This window comes from Alligator mississippiensis, chromosome 4, assembly GCF_030867095.1.
Source record: "Alligator mississippiensis isolate rAllMis1 chromosome 4, rAllMis1, whole genome shotgun sequence".
Classification (NCBI taxonomy): domain Eukaryota; kingdom Metazoa; phylum Chordata; order Crocodylia; family Alligatoridae; genus Alligator; species Alligator mississippiensis.
The window spans coordinates 114,431,115-114,448,361 of NC_081827.1; the positions used below are offsets into that span (position 1 = coordinate 114,431,115).

Sequence of the window (17,247 nt, forward strand, 5' to 3'; positions counted from 1 at the left end):
CGTTGCATGCAAACATAAACGCACTCAAAGATGTGTAATGAGTCTCTTTGTCTACCAGATGGCACTGCGATTTTTTTGCAGTTCACCCCCTTTGAATCCTTTTGCTTTCAAATTGCTTCCACCTTTTTTTTCTTGTGGGGTTTGCCAGCTCCCTGCTTCCATAGCTGCATGGCAGGGCACAGGCACAGGGTGGTTGGGGGAGCCCAGGCTGGGGGAGCAGTGCTGGACCATCCCACTGTCCTGCAGCACTGGCCAGGGACCAGGGTTAATTCATTCGAAAACCTAGTGCATGTAAACACAGATGCAACGCTCCAAAATGAACAAGTTTAAATTTTATAATCATATTTAATTTTAATGAGGATTAAAACCTGTGGTGTATATAGGTGCCCATTATGATTTGGGGTTAGATTTGCTCAATCTTAAACTCATTTTCTTATGTAATACTGCCCTTCCAATTGAAAAGCTCCCATGACCTAAATGGGAGCATGGGCATGTCTGCTAAGGAAAAAGTAGCTGTGTACTAAAGAATTGTTTGTTCCTTAGCAGAACATTAAATTTAATTGGACATATAAAACGTGACACTTCAAAGAGCTGAGGCTTGGCACATCAACCTAGTCATTTTGGGAGCCAGCTTGTTAGCTGTCAGGCTGCACCTCTGAACCTAGTCTTAAACACAACATGAAAGTACCAAGTTGCAACAATGACGTTTTACTCGTCCCAGATTTGTATAGCCATCAAGACAAAGAAATGCCCACTCACTCAGGTAGAAGTTATTTGGATGTTGGGATTCATGCTTCATGGTGTTGCCAACTCAAAGCATTCAAAAATTATAAGGCCTTCCCACAGCATGAGATTTCAATTTTGTTGTTCCTCTTCTGAGTTACACTGTCTTCCATAACCATGACTGTTAGGAGATTCATTTTGTAAAACTGAAAGCTCTGATATCCCCGTGGCGTTAGGAGTTGAGATTTTAAGAATCTGTACCAAATAGTAAAAGGCTTGCAATGAAATTGGGGGAATTGGCAAACCAAGCTGAACTCCCTCTAACTACTAGTGTAGAAACAATTTGTAAAGCACATAACCCAACGCTTATATTTTATCTAATGCCTTCTACACGCTTCTTATTTGGACACACGCTTATTTTTATTAAATCTAAGAAATTTAATACCTTTTCATCAAGACTTTTTTCCCCTCTCTGTTGAAATTGTAACTTTCCCATGTGACTAGGGAACTAATAGTATCATGAATACATGGGCTTCCAACAGTTTCCAAGTTAATAACGTTCTGTGATAGCTTCTACAATTTCCCAAGGATCAGTAACAAAATACTACCGGCAAGAGATCCCTGCTGGATAGAGATGAATTAAATTGTGGGCTCTGTGGAAACCTCGGCAATCCATTTTGTGAATGCCTGCCTTCCAAGGGATTTAAACAGGAGAGAGAACATGTGGACAAGACAAAGATAAACTTCTTATAGCTTAAGCTGTTTCTATTCATTATAATTTTGAGCATTTCCCAAGTTGTGTTGTTTTTTTTCCAAAGGACTTGGATAATTGCCCCTAAAAGATTAAAATGCAAACGTATTTAAATCTTGAAATTATAATATAAATCACTGTGCATACATAATTATGCTGTAAAAGTCATTTCAGTGCTCAGTTTTCTAGTTGTGACCGTATTTTAATGTGTCATTTTCCATGAAGGCTTGGCAATCTCAGATACAGATTGTGTTAGTGTACCAAAAGATATAATTTTAGCAAAGTCCATCTATTTTTAGATAATAAAATGACTTAATTGTGACTTGATATTTGTAAAAGCATTTTATGTCAAACATCTGCCTAAAATATTTACCTTTGCACTCTCATTGCTCATTACATTAGTAGGTTTAGCTTATTTACATAGTGTTCCTCATAAATAAGTACAGGTTGGACAACACTGTAGAATTTATGCTGCTTTTATTATGTTGAATGCCAATATTAAATATAGTTCATAATCCCAACAGCCATAAGACCTTTTAAAAGAAGAAAACAATAAATGGAGAGAATGATTTAAGGAGCCATTAAGAAAAAAACATTATTGTTCATGGTTTTTAAAAGTAAGTGTGCCCAATTTTTCAGACTGACAATCTCTGCATTTCAGGAAATGAAATTTTAAACTAATTAGGAAAAGTGGTGTGACAGCTGTCCATTATTGCATGTTGCATGTGACAATAATATAGCAGTACACAAAGCACAGAGAAAGATGCAAAACTGTCTTCCCTTGCTGTTTTTCTATTTAAAAAGCAGAATTTCTGTTTCTCAAGCTCATTGAATTTGCAGATACTGTAATCACTGAATATGATGAAAGCCAAAGGTGATCAAGACAAACATGTTTTTCTTAATAACACTGCTGAGGAAATTCTCCTGTCTCCACACACACACACACCGTCTAGTCCCTGGATAACATAATAGGAACTAAGATCATTTGTTCAACATTTATAAGAAGAGCACAGACTTCACACTCACCATAGTACTACACTTTTTGCCTGCCCATCTGATTGGCAAAAAAATAAATAAAAAATACAATCACCATCTTCACTAGAGGGAAGTATTCTGTCACTTTCTATTAGTCACAGGAAAAATACTGTGCTGACAGTGTGTATCTTAAGCCAGCGGATATCACCATTTGTGAGCTTGTCATGGACTTTGGCCCTGCTCTGGATGGCTTAACCATGTCAGTAATGGGACAATTTGAGTTTTCCTGTGAATTAATTCCTAAGGTGACTGCTATTCATAAACTAAATTATGCTGAACTGTTGGTAGCAGCCTGTGACATTAGATAAATCATAAAAATGGAAATTTACTGAAGTGGAAGAGATTTTTCCATTAACCATTTGCCAAATAGGAGAAAAGGGGAAGAAATGCCATCATGAATATTGATACCAGATGTTCTCCCATAGGGTGCATTTGACTCATAGTTTCAGAGGCAGAATCTTAGTTTTGGTTATTAGATGTTCAGAAAGCTTGATAATATTTCTAGGAAAAATAAAATTATTTCTGAACCCACGTAAAATATAGGTTTTCTTCTTTGCTATCGTTGTTATATTGATACCATATCACAGTCACGAAGCCACATCTAAATAATTGTTTCACTTGCTAATAAATCACTGAATCACAGGAAACAGGCTTGAAGGGACCTTAGGTAGTCAGCTGGTCTGTCTCTCCTATCTCAAGATAAGAACATTCCCTGCCTAAACCATTCCCAGTTTGTATAATCTGCATTCAAAACCTTTGCAGTTCCACAGCTCCTGTGGGCAATCTAGTCGAAGGCTTCATAGTTTAAAAAGTTCTTCCTGGCTTCTAACCTGCTGCAATTTAAATCCCTGCCACAACTTAAACCAGTTACTTGTCCCATTTCCTGTAGACCTAGATAATGATTGTCATAATTTGTATTTGAAAGGTGTTGTCAATCCCCCTCCCTTCAATCTTCTCTCTAGACTAAATAATCCTAATTCTTTCCATGTATGTTATGTTTTCTTGGCCTGTAACCTTTCTTGTTGTAGGGTAGCCTTTTCCAGGGTAGAACATAACAGGTTGTCTGTGTTTTGTCTGATCCCTAAAATTGCACCTCTAGCTTCACAAAGTCACCAGTCTACTGAAGTACTGACTCTGGAGAGAGAGAATGGCTCCATGGATAATAGATGGGGCATACACATTAATGGCAGCAGCAAATTGGCTCCCTGACAATTTAAAAGAGTCATGAGCAGGAATCCAGGTTTTCTGTTTGCCTCAGAAAAACACAGTAAAACCCAGATTATTTCTCCTTAAAAAGTAGACATCCTGGTTTTTCTCTTTTCTCCTTAAAAAAAAAAAAAAGTGGGAAACAGTGGATTTCTCCTTGCAGGCTGGCCTAGTTGCAGCCTGCAAGGGGCTGGCGGGGAGCAGAAGGAAAGCGGTCAGGCAGGGGGGCACGTGGGCACCAGACAGACTGGAGAGCAGCTCCCACATCTCCCTGCAGGTAAGTTGGGCAGGGGGGAGGGGGCAGTACTGAGGCCTCCATAGTGAGGGAGGGAGGAAATTGGGCAGGGCTGGGGCTGCTGCCAGGTCAGGGCTTCCCACCCTGATGCCCGCCCCCCATGTGCTTCTGTGGCCCAGCGGGCAGGACCTGGTGTGGCAGGGCAGAGCGGGCTAGGGAAGTTTAGTGCCACTACTGCGAGCTCTGCACTGCCATGCTGAGGTGCTCCCTACCCACCCAGCAGCAGCGGGGATCGTGGTGCAGAGTTGTGTAGTGGAATTTCATTTTAATCATGGAAAAATTCAGATTTGGGGGGTTTTACTCGGAGAATATGCGATTTTGGGGGTTTTTTTGTTTTTTTTAAAGAGGAAACCAGGATCCCTGGCCATGAAGTGCTCAATTCCAATCAGGAATTTGATGAGTTGGTTTATGAGTTCATTCTTAATAGCAAAGCCAACTCTGTGAAGTTGGTGTTATCTTTCCTGTTTACTCTTCCAAAAGAGGGTATAGCCACCTTCATGTTCTTTGAGCTGTCCATCTCCCACTTGCTGGGTCTCGCTCAGTGCAGCAGTGCCAGTATTGTCACCTGAATTCTTGAGCCACAATTGCAATGTGATGCACTCTGGGCATTCACGATTAGAATTATTTATGAGGATCCTTATGTTCCAGGTTGCAAAATTGATTGTGTGTCTGTTGTTTTGAACCACAGTAAAGATGATCCCACTGGACATAGTTTTCCAGTCAGAAAAAGGTAGGCAGACTGTTTAGGTGCTAGATGACCTTCTTGCAACTGCCACCTTTGACAGTTCATGAATAGGAGCTTCCAGACTATCAGAATCCTGCTCCCATCATCAGTAGCTGGTCACCAAAGGGCTTGAAAAATGTGCTGGGAAAGCCAGTTTCATGGAAGACACCTGTGCATGACTTCGTTTATCACAGAGAAGCTGCTACACATAAGCTTCCACACAGTTCTTGACAGAACAGGACCTTGGTCCAGTGGCAAGGAAGCCAAGACAATTGGAGATCTTGTTCTACTGCGGCCTTCATCTGCCTTTGCAGTCATTTAGATTCTAACATTTTCCGCCTGCTCTGTCATTGAGGACTTTTAGACCAATGGGTGGGGGCTGGCCAAGCTTATAGCAACGACCTGCACTCACCATATCACACCATCACGAAAGAATACATGTGGCTTTTCAGGAGGGAAAGCTTATGCTCCAACTCTTGATGCCACCAATTAAAACAAAGAGGAATTCTACACAAGCCTTGACCAAATCTTGTCTGTCTCCCTCTGAAACACCAGAATTATTGTGCTTGGTTATTTACAATGCCAGAATTGGAAGGGACTTGAACATCTGGGCCAGAACCATCAGCGAAGAAGTAGTGGGAAAGGTCAACTCCAGTGGCATCCTCCTCTTGACCAAATATGCAGAACATGGACTCACCATCACCAACACCCTGTTCCACCAGAAAAACAAGCACAAGACATCATAGCAACACCTGCAATCTCAGCACTGGCACCTGATTGACTACATCATTGTTTGTGCCTGGGATTGCAAAGATGTCTGCATTACCTAAATTATGCTAGGAGCTGACAATTGCTGGACCAATCATTGACTCCTTCTCTCAGTTATGTCACTCAAACTGGCTCCCATACAGTGCCTGCAGCAGAAGCAATACCAACGAAAGATCAATGTCAAAGGATTCAAGTCACCAATCAAGCGAGACCTCTTTCACCAATGTCTCAATGAAAAACTGGCAAATTCCAGTCAACAGCAATAGGAGAATATTGGCAGCATTTAAGGTGCCTTCCAGTCCATGGTCATTAGTGCCTGTGAAGAGACACTCGGATGCTCTATCAGGAAACATTGAAGCCATCTCTCAAGGAAGGCTGACATCAAAAAAATCCAACATCGTCTCAAATTGTGCAAATGCAGCCTTTGGACGCCTAAGGAAACAGGTGCTTTGAAGATTGTGACACCAAATCCAAAACCAAACTCATGGTTTATCAAGCAGTTGTGATCCCCAACTTTACCATACGGAGCTGAGATGTGAACAACATACAAGAGACATCTCAAGTTGTTGGAGAAGTACCATCAATGCTGCCTACAGAAGATCCTTTGAATCCAGTGGGTAGACAGACATACCAATGTTAGCGTCCTCTCATGAGCAAACACCATGAGCATCAAGGTGATGATCATCCGACTTCAACTCCACTGATCTCCTGAACCAAGCTTAATTCTCCCAGATCAGTCAAGGCGTATGCTAAAGAGGAGGTCAGAGAAAGTGCTTCAAGGTCATCTTCAAGGCCAGCTTGAAAAAATTTAACAGTGACATCAACTCATGGGAGTCCATCACTCAGGACCATCCCAAATGCAGAAAGAGTCTGCTGCAAGGATCTCAGTACTTAGAAAATTTATGATGACAACAGGGGATAGAAAAGCAAGAGCAGTGTGTTGCAGATCAAATCAAGAATCCAGAGCCACCCACCCCTTGCAGAAACGTGTGCCCAAGTTGTACCAGAGTCTGTCAATCCCAAATCGGCTTCATCAGACACCTTCAGACCCACAAGTAAAGCAGTCATGGAAGACAACTGTCCTCAACTGTGGAATCGCCAGTGTGTGTGTGTGTGTGTGTGTGTGTGTGTGTGTGTGTGTGTGTGTGTGTGTGTGTGTGTATGAACGATAGATGCTTCCTGCAGCAGCTGTAGGCTTTAAATGGAAGCCCTCATCCAAGTTCCAAGAACTAGACCCTACTTAACTTAAGGTATCTGGTACTCATACTAGATAGATCAATACCTATACTGATAGATCAATAGTTGCTATAAATTAACCAAAACTTACATAAAATAGGATTTTTTTCAAAAGGCTAATTGGTTATTGGGAGTTGGGTGATTTATTTCCTTGACCACTTGGCAAAATTCCCTCTTGATAGTATATGAACTGTTTCTGTCATAAGCATATGGGCCACCTATGCCTTCCTCATGTACTGCACCTGTGTATGAATGTTGTAGGTCAAAAAATAACAGGCTGATGGACAGTTTTCATGATTGTGGCTTGGGATACTATGCTCATCTAGATGTGCCACTGAGTTCAGAGCAAAATACTAATTTTTACTGTCTAGCATGTTCATTTTACACAACTCTACTGATCCATATCACACTTGTAAAAGCTGTTCTCTAACATTTTAGTCAGCTCCAACACTTTGCCTGAACATGTACTAGGTGTAAAAGCTGTTAGTCACAGAAGAAAATACAATACTAATTCAGAGATTTGTCTCTCTTAAGGAATAATCATTTATTTACCAGACTTGTTTGATTGTTATACCCTTGTAAATTATTGGTTACAATGACGAAGTTTTTGTCAGTATGCTAAGAGTATCAACCTGTGGTATATTATTCAGTATGCAGACTTATGGAGATGCATTTATACTTAAGAACAGGAGTTTGTAATCTATGACCCATGAGTGGATCCAGTCTGATAACTGATTTTTTAATTTTATTCATCTGTTTGCTTGTTTACTTATTTCATTTATTTATTTTTCCCAGCATGCAAAGCTGGGATGTCAGCAACAGTTCAGCAGCAGGGGAAAGTAGCAGCCCTCTTTTGGACCTCCGCTCCTAAAAGGTTGCCAACCTCTGATTTGGAAAATTCTGAGTTCAAAAACAATGTAGAAAAAAACATAGCATCATAGAAAATTAGGATTAGGAGGGATCTCAGGAGGTCATCTAGTCCAATCCCCGTGCTGAAAGCAGGACTATCCCCAACTAGATCATCCCAGCCAAAGCTTTGTCCAGCTGGGTTTTAAAAACCTCCAAGGATGGAGATTTCACCACCTCTGCATTACCTGTTCCAGTGTTTTACTACCCCCCTAGTGAGAAAATTCTTCCTAATATCAAACCTAAACTTCCCTTGCTGCAACTTGAGACCATTGCTCCTTGTTCTGTCATCTGCCACCACTGTTTTGAACCCCCCCATCAGGTAGTTGAAGGCTGCTATTAAATCCCCCCTCAGTCTTCTCTTCTCTAGACTAAATAAGGCCAGTTCCCTCAGCCTCTCCTCAGAATTCATGTGCCCCAGCCCCTGAATCATTTTGTTGCCTTCCACTGGACTCTCTTTCCAATTTATCCACATCCTTTCTGTAGTGGAGGGTCCAAAACTGAACACAGTACAGATGTGGCCTCACCAGTGCTGAATAAAGAAGAATGATCTCTTCCCTTGATCTGCTGGCAACACTCCTACCAATGCAGCCCAGTATGCCGTTAGCCTTCTTGGCAACAAGGGTGCACTGTTGGCTCATGTTCAGCCTATTGTACACTGTAACCCCAGGTCCTTTTTTACAGAGCTGCTGCTTGGCCAGTCAGCCCCCAGCCGGTACCAGTGCATGGGATTGTTCTATCCTAAGTGCAAGACGTTGCACTTGTCCTTGTTGAACCTCATGAAGTTTTTTGTTTGTTTGTTTGTTTGTTTTGTTTTGTTTTTAGCCCAAGCTTCCAATCTGTCTAGGTCACTCTGAATCCTAGCCCTACCCTCCACCATATCTACTACTCCCCACCACATCTTGGTGTCATCTGCAAACTTGCTGTGGGTGCACTCTATGCAATCTTCCATGTTGTTGATGAAGACATTGAACAAAACCAGCCCCAGGACTGACCCCTGGGGCACTCCACTTGACACCAGCTGCCAACTAGACTAATCAATTACTACTGTCTGAGCCCGATGCTCCAGCCAGTTTTCTATCTACTTTACAGTCCATTCATCCAGTCCATATTTCCTTAGCTTGCCTGCGAGAATGGTGTGGGAGACCATATCAAAAGCCTTGCTAAAATCACCAAGCCAGCAGCGAAACCAGAAGTGCATTTCTGCCAGCACTTCTGGTTTCATGGCTGGTGCTTCCAGGGGAAGCACAGCCGATCTTAGCAGGTGCACATGCACTCGTCTGTATCCCCTACATGTTGCCAGTGATCGACAAGAACACAACCTGTGCCACAGACCCCCTAACCCTTGCATCCAGAGCCCTGTAGTCATTTCTGATACACTCATGGTCTCCTCTGGTAGTATCGTTGGTGCCCACAAGAATGAGCAGCATAGGGTAGTAGAGGGCTGGATGAGCCTCAGTAGTCCCTCCATGACATCTCAGATCCGGGCTCCAGGCAAACAGCAGACCTTGCACAACTCATCATTTCAAGCACTGATAGTTTTTGTTTAAAAATTAAGATTCAGAGAGGAAGAACCAAAAGAAACTATAACCTCTGGTTAAGGCATAGTGTGGAATGTAACATGGGTCATTTCAGTTCCCAGCTTTACTGTAGGCTTTCTGTATGGCCTTTGGTAAATCCCTAAACTGATGGGGATTTTAAAAAATTACATGTGTTCAGGAAAGGCCTTTGTCCAAACTGACTTTTTTTTTGTAGGGATGTTCATATCATTTTGTCAATGATGGAATTTCTGGCCAAAATGACAGAGAGATGTTTACCATCAGTCTCCATTATCCTGCCAGTCTGGGCACACACCTCACATGTGGAAGACCCCAGTTCAAGTCCCTTCTCCTTGGGCTGAATCAGGCAAACTAGAACCTCCCTCCCCCACAACACTCCAGGTGTGTGTCTTCAACATGGTGCTACTGGCTGTTTAGAAGGGAAAGAGACTCTACCTCATTTGTTTACTGCTGAAGGATCTTGGTTTTATTCTGATACAGAACAAGAAAGTTTGAAACCTCAAACTAATGTGGAATGGGAAAAATGTTTCCTTCACAATAGTATAAGTTAAATCACCTCGCTGTGTTTCTGCCTGTAAAATTAAGTTAATTTGGCTTCCTTTCTTTTGCACTTTCTAGTTTATTTAGCCTGAGATATCTCTAGAGCAGAGACTGTCTCCTACTATGTGCAGGCACAGAGCTTATTTTTAATGCTTACATAACATTTTGTGAATTATGTCAATATTTTCAGAGATTTAAAAAACAAACAAACAGCTTTTGTCATGCTACTGTGAATAGATTTCAAGATGTTGCAAAAGAGCCTGGAATTATTTATTCCTATTTTGCAGATAGGGAAACTGAGGCCAGAAGTGAAATTACCTGCCTGTGGTCTTCCAGAGGCCACTGGCAGAGCCAGGAATTGCAACCCAGATCTCCTACCAGAGCTGAAAGCAAATCTGACTTGCTCCGTGTTACTATAGGCTGGGTATCTTTGGCTTAAAATACTTGCACCAGAGAAGGTAGGCAGCTATCCAGAGAGCATTTTGTCTGACTAGTATTTACAGAAGTTCAGAAGCCTCCCTCTCCACTATATGGTTGCTCTTGGATCATGTTTGGTGTGTGTCTGCTAGAAACATAACTTTGTATTTCTTACCAGGAATGGAGTTATCATGTATGGAGTTCCAGGTATTGTTAGCAAATAATTCCTGCCCTGAGGAGCTTTCAGTCTAAATATCGGGGTTAGGTGGAGGGAATATACTACCAAAGCAGAACAAATGATCTGAACAAGGAGGAAGAGGTAGTGAAATGGAAAGCAGGGGAAAATGGAGTCACGGTGATCAGATGGAAGTTGGAGGCAGGTGCAAGTTAAGGCTAAGATAGAAATCCTGTGATCGAGGAAAAGGAGACAGGCTGGACAGTATAGAATGGCCAGTTGGAATGCCTTAGAATAGTGGTTTTCAACCTCTTTTCATTTGTGGACCCCTAAAATATTTTGAATGGTTGTGGTGATCCCTTTGGAAATATCGAATGGAGATGCAGACCCCTTTAAATTGTAATTGTGGGTATTCTCATACTTCTGATTGTAGTCATCTTTCATGGACCCTTAGATACAGCCTGCGGACCCCCCGGGGGTTCTGGAGACCAGGTTGAAAACCATTTCTCTAAAAAATTGTCTGAAGATCCCTACATTGGCAGTGGTTGATTGCTGCTCCAACTGGCTGTAGTCTCTAACTGCTTTACCTGTAAAGTCTTCCCCCAAGGCAACTATGTAGAGAAGGGCAGGCATAACTAGGATCAGTGTTCCACCGACGCTCTAGGCATCTCTCTGTAGTTCTGTACGTTCCCCAACCCACAGGATTTCACCTCAGTGTTTGAGGGGCCATGCTCTTCCCCCACCCCTCAGTTCTGTCTTGTGCCTGCCATGTGAGCTGAATGACCTCGGGGGAGGAGAGATTTATGTATACTAGGATGGTAGGTTAGGACCTTTGAGTATTTGAGACTCCTCAAAATTGGTTTATGTGAATGATCTGCATATGGGTATTCAACATCACACACTTCATGAATGATTCATAAATGGCTGTTTTCGTTCAATTTTAATATGTCCTTTGAATATTCTTCTTAGCGTTTAATAGATTTGCAAGGAATAGGATTGTTGAACATATCTTCTTAGGCCAAAAATCCTACCCAGAACTCACTTTTTTGTTTCAAACTGGTGAATATTTTTTAATAAGCTACTTCCACACCAAAGCATAGAGAAGAGGCAGGAAAGACAAATAGTTATGTTAAATTTGAGAACAACCTATTAGGAAGGTACATTACAAATAATCAAAACTTAATATTATGCTTAATATTTTCTCAATCTGGATGTGTTTGTCATCTCATCATCACTTCTGATGAGATGACAATTTCATTATACAGCGTGTTTTACATGGGGAAGATGTGAATCAGTGACACATCTGTTTTAAAACCAGAGAGTTCAGCATCATAGCTAGATAGTTCAGCTCTCTTCTCTTGGCTCTTCTTTAATGAAAACATTTCACAGAAGAATCTAGTAATGTTCCCTTCCATCCATGTTTTGCTGATGGGGGAATCCCTAATCGGCTACTTGATGGCAAGACTTTATATAATGATTAGACTACTCACTTAATCTCCTCTCTTCATGTAAATATCCCCCCTCTCAATCAGTTGGTTACAAGTCAGTAGTAACATAATGCAGCAGCCTTGACCTTGGTAGATGATCATTGCCAATAGCTTAAAAACACATAGTCCAATTCCCAGAAGCTGTGACGCCCCTCCAGCAGGCACTGAGCACAACCAGAGTAGAGACCTAGTCTCCCTGTCATTTCATGTAGCTATCAAGGGGCGCTTGTACATGTGATGATGTTACCATATATACCTGACAAAAATTTCCCTTTGTGGATGGGCACCTCCAAGCTGGAGCAGCACCCAGCCCCCTACCAGCCCACCTGGGCAGCCCTGCATCCCGTGCACTGTCCCTGACACGTTTTCTGGCTGCCAGCACACCCAACCACCCTTCTACCACCTCCCTGCACTGCCTCAGGGACAAGCCAGCCCGTTCCTGGGCTGCCCCAGGCATTCTGCTTGCTGCAGGAGCCTGCTTAATGCAGAAGCAGTGAGGGACCCAATTCTTTTTATTCTGCAAAGCCTGCCTACTTCTCCCATGGCCAAGGCATGAGCTAACAGATTAATACCCCCTCCCTGCCACCGGAGAAGCGAGCAGACTCTGCCTTTAAAAAAAAAAAAAAAGAAAGAAAGGGGGATTGGGCCCCTTGCCATTTCTGCCTTTCAGTAGGCTCCTGTGGCTTCCAGGGCAATGACATATATACAGTAACAGAAAAATAAAAAATAAAACCCACCATTTCAATTAAAAACTCACCGTTTCAATTTACGGGGCATAGAATGCAACCCTGAAAAACTAAACCCCTGTCACGTGTCCAAAAGCCCAAGAAGGTTTCCAAGTCTGTTCAGGCTTCATCTTCATATTAAGGCCAATCATTTTCTGCATCCCTTAATTCGATTGCTAAAATTCATAGCATTATTAACCCCAGGTAACCTCTACATTTTACCAGCTACATTCTGTCACCAGGTCAACATTCCCCTTTCCTGCCCTCCTCCCCTCACTTACCTCTCTCCCACCTATTATCTCCATCCACTCTGATCCTCCCTGCCACACATTTGCATTTTCACAAACCTGCATTTTGCATATTGGCTTACACTTCTATTCTACCCAGGAGAGCACACAAACACCAGCTGACTCTACCTATGCCTGAGGAAGGGTGCTTTTGCCCAAAAGCTTACAAAGAACAATTTTTCCAACTATTTAACTGGTCTAATAAAAGATATCACATTTACCCAAAGAACCTTGTCTAGCATTGTTAATACATTTTGAGGCAACTTCATAATGCTGCACTTTAGTAGGCAATTCCTTTTTGATTTTTAAGTAGCTTGCAGAAGCTTTATTGGGAGATTAAGTGCTTCAGGTAGTGATTTTGTTTACATGCTTCCTCAAAGGATGAACTGTGGGCACAGAGGAAAATGTACTCCGTACATATGTCTACCTGCGTATAGATGGAAACTCATAAAGAATTGCTCTGTAAATATGCCAGCACCAGCTGTTTATTGTGATGCAAACTGTGGCTATGGATGTTTTTGAGAGACAGTCTTGAGACACTAACTAGAACAGCAGAATCATATTAAGACTTTGTGATTAACTGTGAGGACGATAGAATAAAAATAAGTTGGGGGGGTTGGGGGCGGGTTCTCTGAGCCACATGGCCTATAGCAGATTAAGGCTATTTTTCCACAGTCAGTGTCAATGAGAGTGAGAAAGTGTTACAAAGTTTCTGCTTTTAAAATCACCCTGTTGTTCATGCATATCCTGCTAGTAACTTTCTGAAATCAGTATTTTCTCAGGTGACCTGTGTTTATACTACCACTGTTGTTTCTCAGAATTGTAGGCAGACTTATTTAGCAAACTGTGTTGATCAGACTGATTTCTTATCTGTCTATGGACAGTTAATTGAACTGCAGAAAAGATCCAGTACATGATTATCCAGGGGATGTTCCTGTTTGTTCATTTGTTCATTTGCTTGCTTTACGGAGGAGAACAAGGAAGAGATAAGAAATGACCAGAGGTCTGGGACTGGTGACAACACCCCTTTATGGTCTTGAAACCTTTTCTTAATTTCAGCTGCCTATTCAAACCAAAGCTCCTCTTCTAGTTTTGTTTATGGAGTCAGAATGGGGCTATCTCTTTTGCCGCTTTGAAAAATAATGGATAAAATGCCCAGCATTCCCAGGGCAAATGGCATGTCTCTCTCTCAAAAAATGATTGAGGTAGCTAAAACACAGAACGGGCATCAGAACTGATTTTTATGCCTAGCTCTTATGCAAGCTCAGACACGTCATTTAATGATTCCTGTGCCTCATTTTCCTGCCTTTAAAGGGAGCTAATGCTTCTCCCTGATATGCTATAATTGTTAATGAATTAAGTTTTGTGAAGTGCTTCAGAGTGTTTTCTCTAGAAATTCAAAGTAGTATCACTCTGAAAATTACTTCTGTCTTGGGTACGGGCAAAGGTCCTGCTTCGCATATTTTGTTCACCCCTCAAGTCAGAAACCTTTTGCCAGTATTTGGCAAGTCAACAAATCAAGATTTTCCTTAAATATGAAGAATCCTTTAATGATGCATTCATTTTTTACTGCTTGGTGCAGTTGAACTGCTCCACTTTTGAACATAGTGATGTTTATTTCTTGAATATTCAGATAGAGGGATTACAGTTTAGATTTTTTTTTGGTTTTATTTATAATGTTGACAGGGCTTGGTCACATGAAACTAAGTTTTAGTTGTAAGAAAATACACAAAGATGATCACTCGCACTCGTATCAGACTACACAACAATTAAATATGATAGACTAAATATGACTAGACAGATTTATGAATTTGGAAAAGGAACAGTCTGAGAGTAAGCTATATAAAGAATGTGTTTTTATGAAATTTTTTTCATGAGTCTTCCATCTTCAAGATTTTACTCAAAAACAAGCATAACTTAGGGTATAAAAACTACTGCTAAGGTATGAACTACTTTTCCCTTGGAAAATGCATTAAAAATTTTCATCTTACAGTCAGCTGCAAGTTTAAAAGAATCTGATAGTATTTTTCCTTTACTACCCATTCTTTTCCCTTGTGTTGTCTCAAAATGACATACCAAGTACTGAACAAAACCAAGTAACTTTTTTTCTTGCTGTGCTGCTGTGAGCAATCTTGGTATCCCTTAATAAAGTGGCCCTAATTATTTTTTCACAATGGAGACTAGATGAAATATTAAGGATTTCTATATGCAGCAGTTTCTTGCTGCTGATAATTTTCTATGGATTAAGATAATGTGGTTTGGTTGTTTTTTTTTTAAATGTAGTCATTTGTGCTTTATTTAAAGTCAGATCTTTGCAGTGTTGCAAAATCCAGTTGTCCTTGCTGAATTGTTTTGAAGTCTAAACGAACTGAAAATGTAAAAGTGAGCAAGATAATTAAATGTTATTTTTTTTCTTTCTCTTTTAGATTATCAGCGCCTGATGACCGTAGCAGAGGGTATTACCACTCTACTGTTCCCGTTTCAGTGGCAACACGTATATGTTCCCATTCTTCCTGCCTCTCTCCTACATTTCCTAGATGCTCCTGTCCCTTACTTGATGGGTCTTCAGTCCAAAGAGGGAACTGACCGTTCCAAGCTGGAACTTCCTCAAGAGGTAAATGTTGTATGGAGTTGTCAGCCTTTATGCCTTAAAGCTAAAAATACCTAATCTTTATTCTCTCTAGTTCCCAGGGTAAAGGTGCCACAACAAAAACAACTATATAAAATAACTTTGGCACAGATATGTCTCTGCTCAAGGGAGGATCTGGATGAGAGCATTGCAGAACTGAGAGCATTGCAGTTAAAAGATGCATTGGAAAAGTCTAAAGAGCACTTGTCTACATAGGTCTGATTTCACAAATGTTGTTAGTTTTATTAATTAACAATTCTTCTTTTCTGCTTCTTCCTCCTCCCAGGGGAGAGACAGGCTGCCTAAAGTTTATGAACGTGGTACAAAAGAATCGGGCTGAAAAATGTCACTGTCTTGTGGGTATGAAAAGGGTAGATAAGAACATGCATATCTCAGGAGGTATTTCTATCTGTTTTGCTTCAGACTTTCCCCAACTTCAGTTAACTTTGTCAGGGTCACAGTCCTTTTGTCAGAGGATGAGATGGGATTCCATCTGGTGACAGCCTGTTAGAATTGATGCAACAGTTGTTGCCAAGTGATATAGGCTTTTACATATTCTTCTCTCTATCCCCACACCCCTAGCCCATGCAACGGGGTAGAGTAGGGTTTTTTTCTCTAGTACTGAATCCTATCTAGCTTTGAGATGAACACTCAAAGATTTAGGATGGCCCTGTCTCTAGAGGGCCATGGTGATCTTTTTTTTTTTTTAAAGATCACCATGGCTGTCTAGAGACGGGGCCAACCTAAACCTTTGAGCGTTCATCCCAAAGCTAAATAGGGTTTGGTAGTAGAGAAAAAAAACTATATATCTGCCCTTCTCTACAAATTATGCTGCAAATAGCATGTGAATTTCAGTATAAATTACACAGATGCTAAACGTACCCAATTTAAGGTGCCAAACTGCCAAACCAGCCATGACATTGTTCTGCCTTCTGTATGGAACAATTTTATGGCTAGTTTGTATGGCACCTTAAATTGAATGTGTGACCAGGCCAACATTCAGCTGACTTTTGGCTTAGGCTGAGGACTGCACTGGGGTCTAGAACTGATCCAAATGTGACCCAAGTGTGGTCCCCACAAGGTCAGCTGATTGTCAGCTGCAGACCCAGACCTGTGGGCAGCCAGCTTTCAACTCGCCAGTGCAGGAGGAGCAAATAATTTCAAAATCATACCTCTGCTGTGTACATGTGATATTTCAGGAGGCATGATTGTTGGGATCAGGGATCTGATCCTGTAGTGCATTGAAATGATTGTCTGCCAGGGTCTTAGATTTGCATTCCTACTGCATCCTAAAATGTTTTTAGACAAAGGTCTGTCCAGGGGTGCAGATCTGGATACTTACACAAATGAGTGAGAGAGTTTTAGTTTTTGTAAGAGGTGCTGAAATGACAGCCATGCACAATAAGGACCTTTTTCCTCCCAAAAATATCCTTTGGAAAGGGAAATTTCATCCTGCATTACCCTTTCTGTGTGCCTCCTGTCTTCTCTGATGGAATTATCTCTAAGAGTTGAGAAGATAACTAAGTTTCTCGCCTTGCTCAGTCTTTGTCTGTGAAGCCATTGGCTGTTGAGTTCATCCTCACCACAACTGGCAATGGTGGAGTGAGAGAAAGGTGTCTTTCTCCTGGGAACTATATGGAAATCATTAAACACCTGTCAAAGATATTCATCATAATGCTAAAATTTTGGACCATAACCCATCTAAGCCATATTCAATGTGGTGACCTGGAAGTGAATGGCAATAAGTTGACAAGCCTGGCTTCTGAGCCATCCATATGGGTGTA

At 41.4% G+C, this 17,247-nt stretch overlaps 1 protein-coding gene across 4 annotated transcripts in view; it reads left to right on the forward strand.

Moving 5' to 3' along the window:
• Nucleotides 1-17,247, forward strand: part of DENND5B (DENN domain containing 5B) — a 192,078-nt gene that overhangs the window by 97,499 nt on the left and 77,332 nt on the right. For all 4 annotated transcript variants that reach the window (XM_019489453.2, XM_019489454.2, XM_019489455.2 and 1 more), the window contains one exon: nucleotides 15,261-15,448. In XM_019489453.2, coding sequence (XP_019344998.2) covers nucleotides 15,261-15,448 — 188 coding nt within the window. The remainder of the gene's footprint in view (nucleotides 1-15,260; nucleotides 15,449-17,247) is intronic.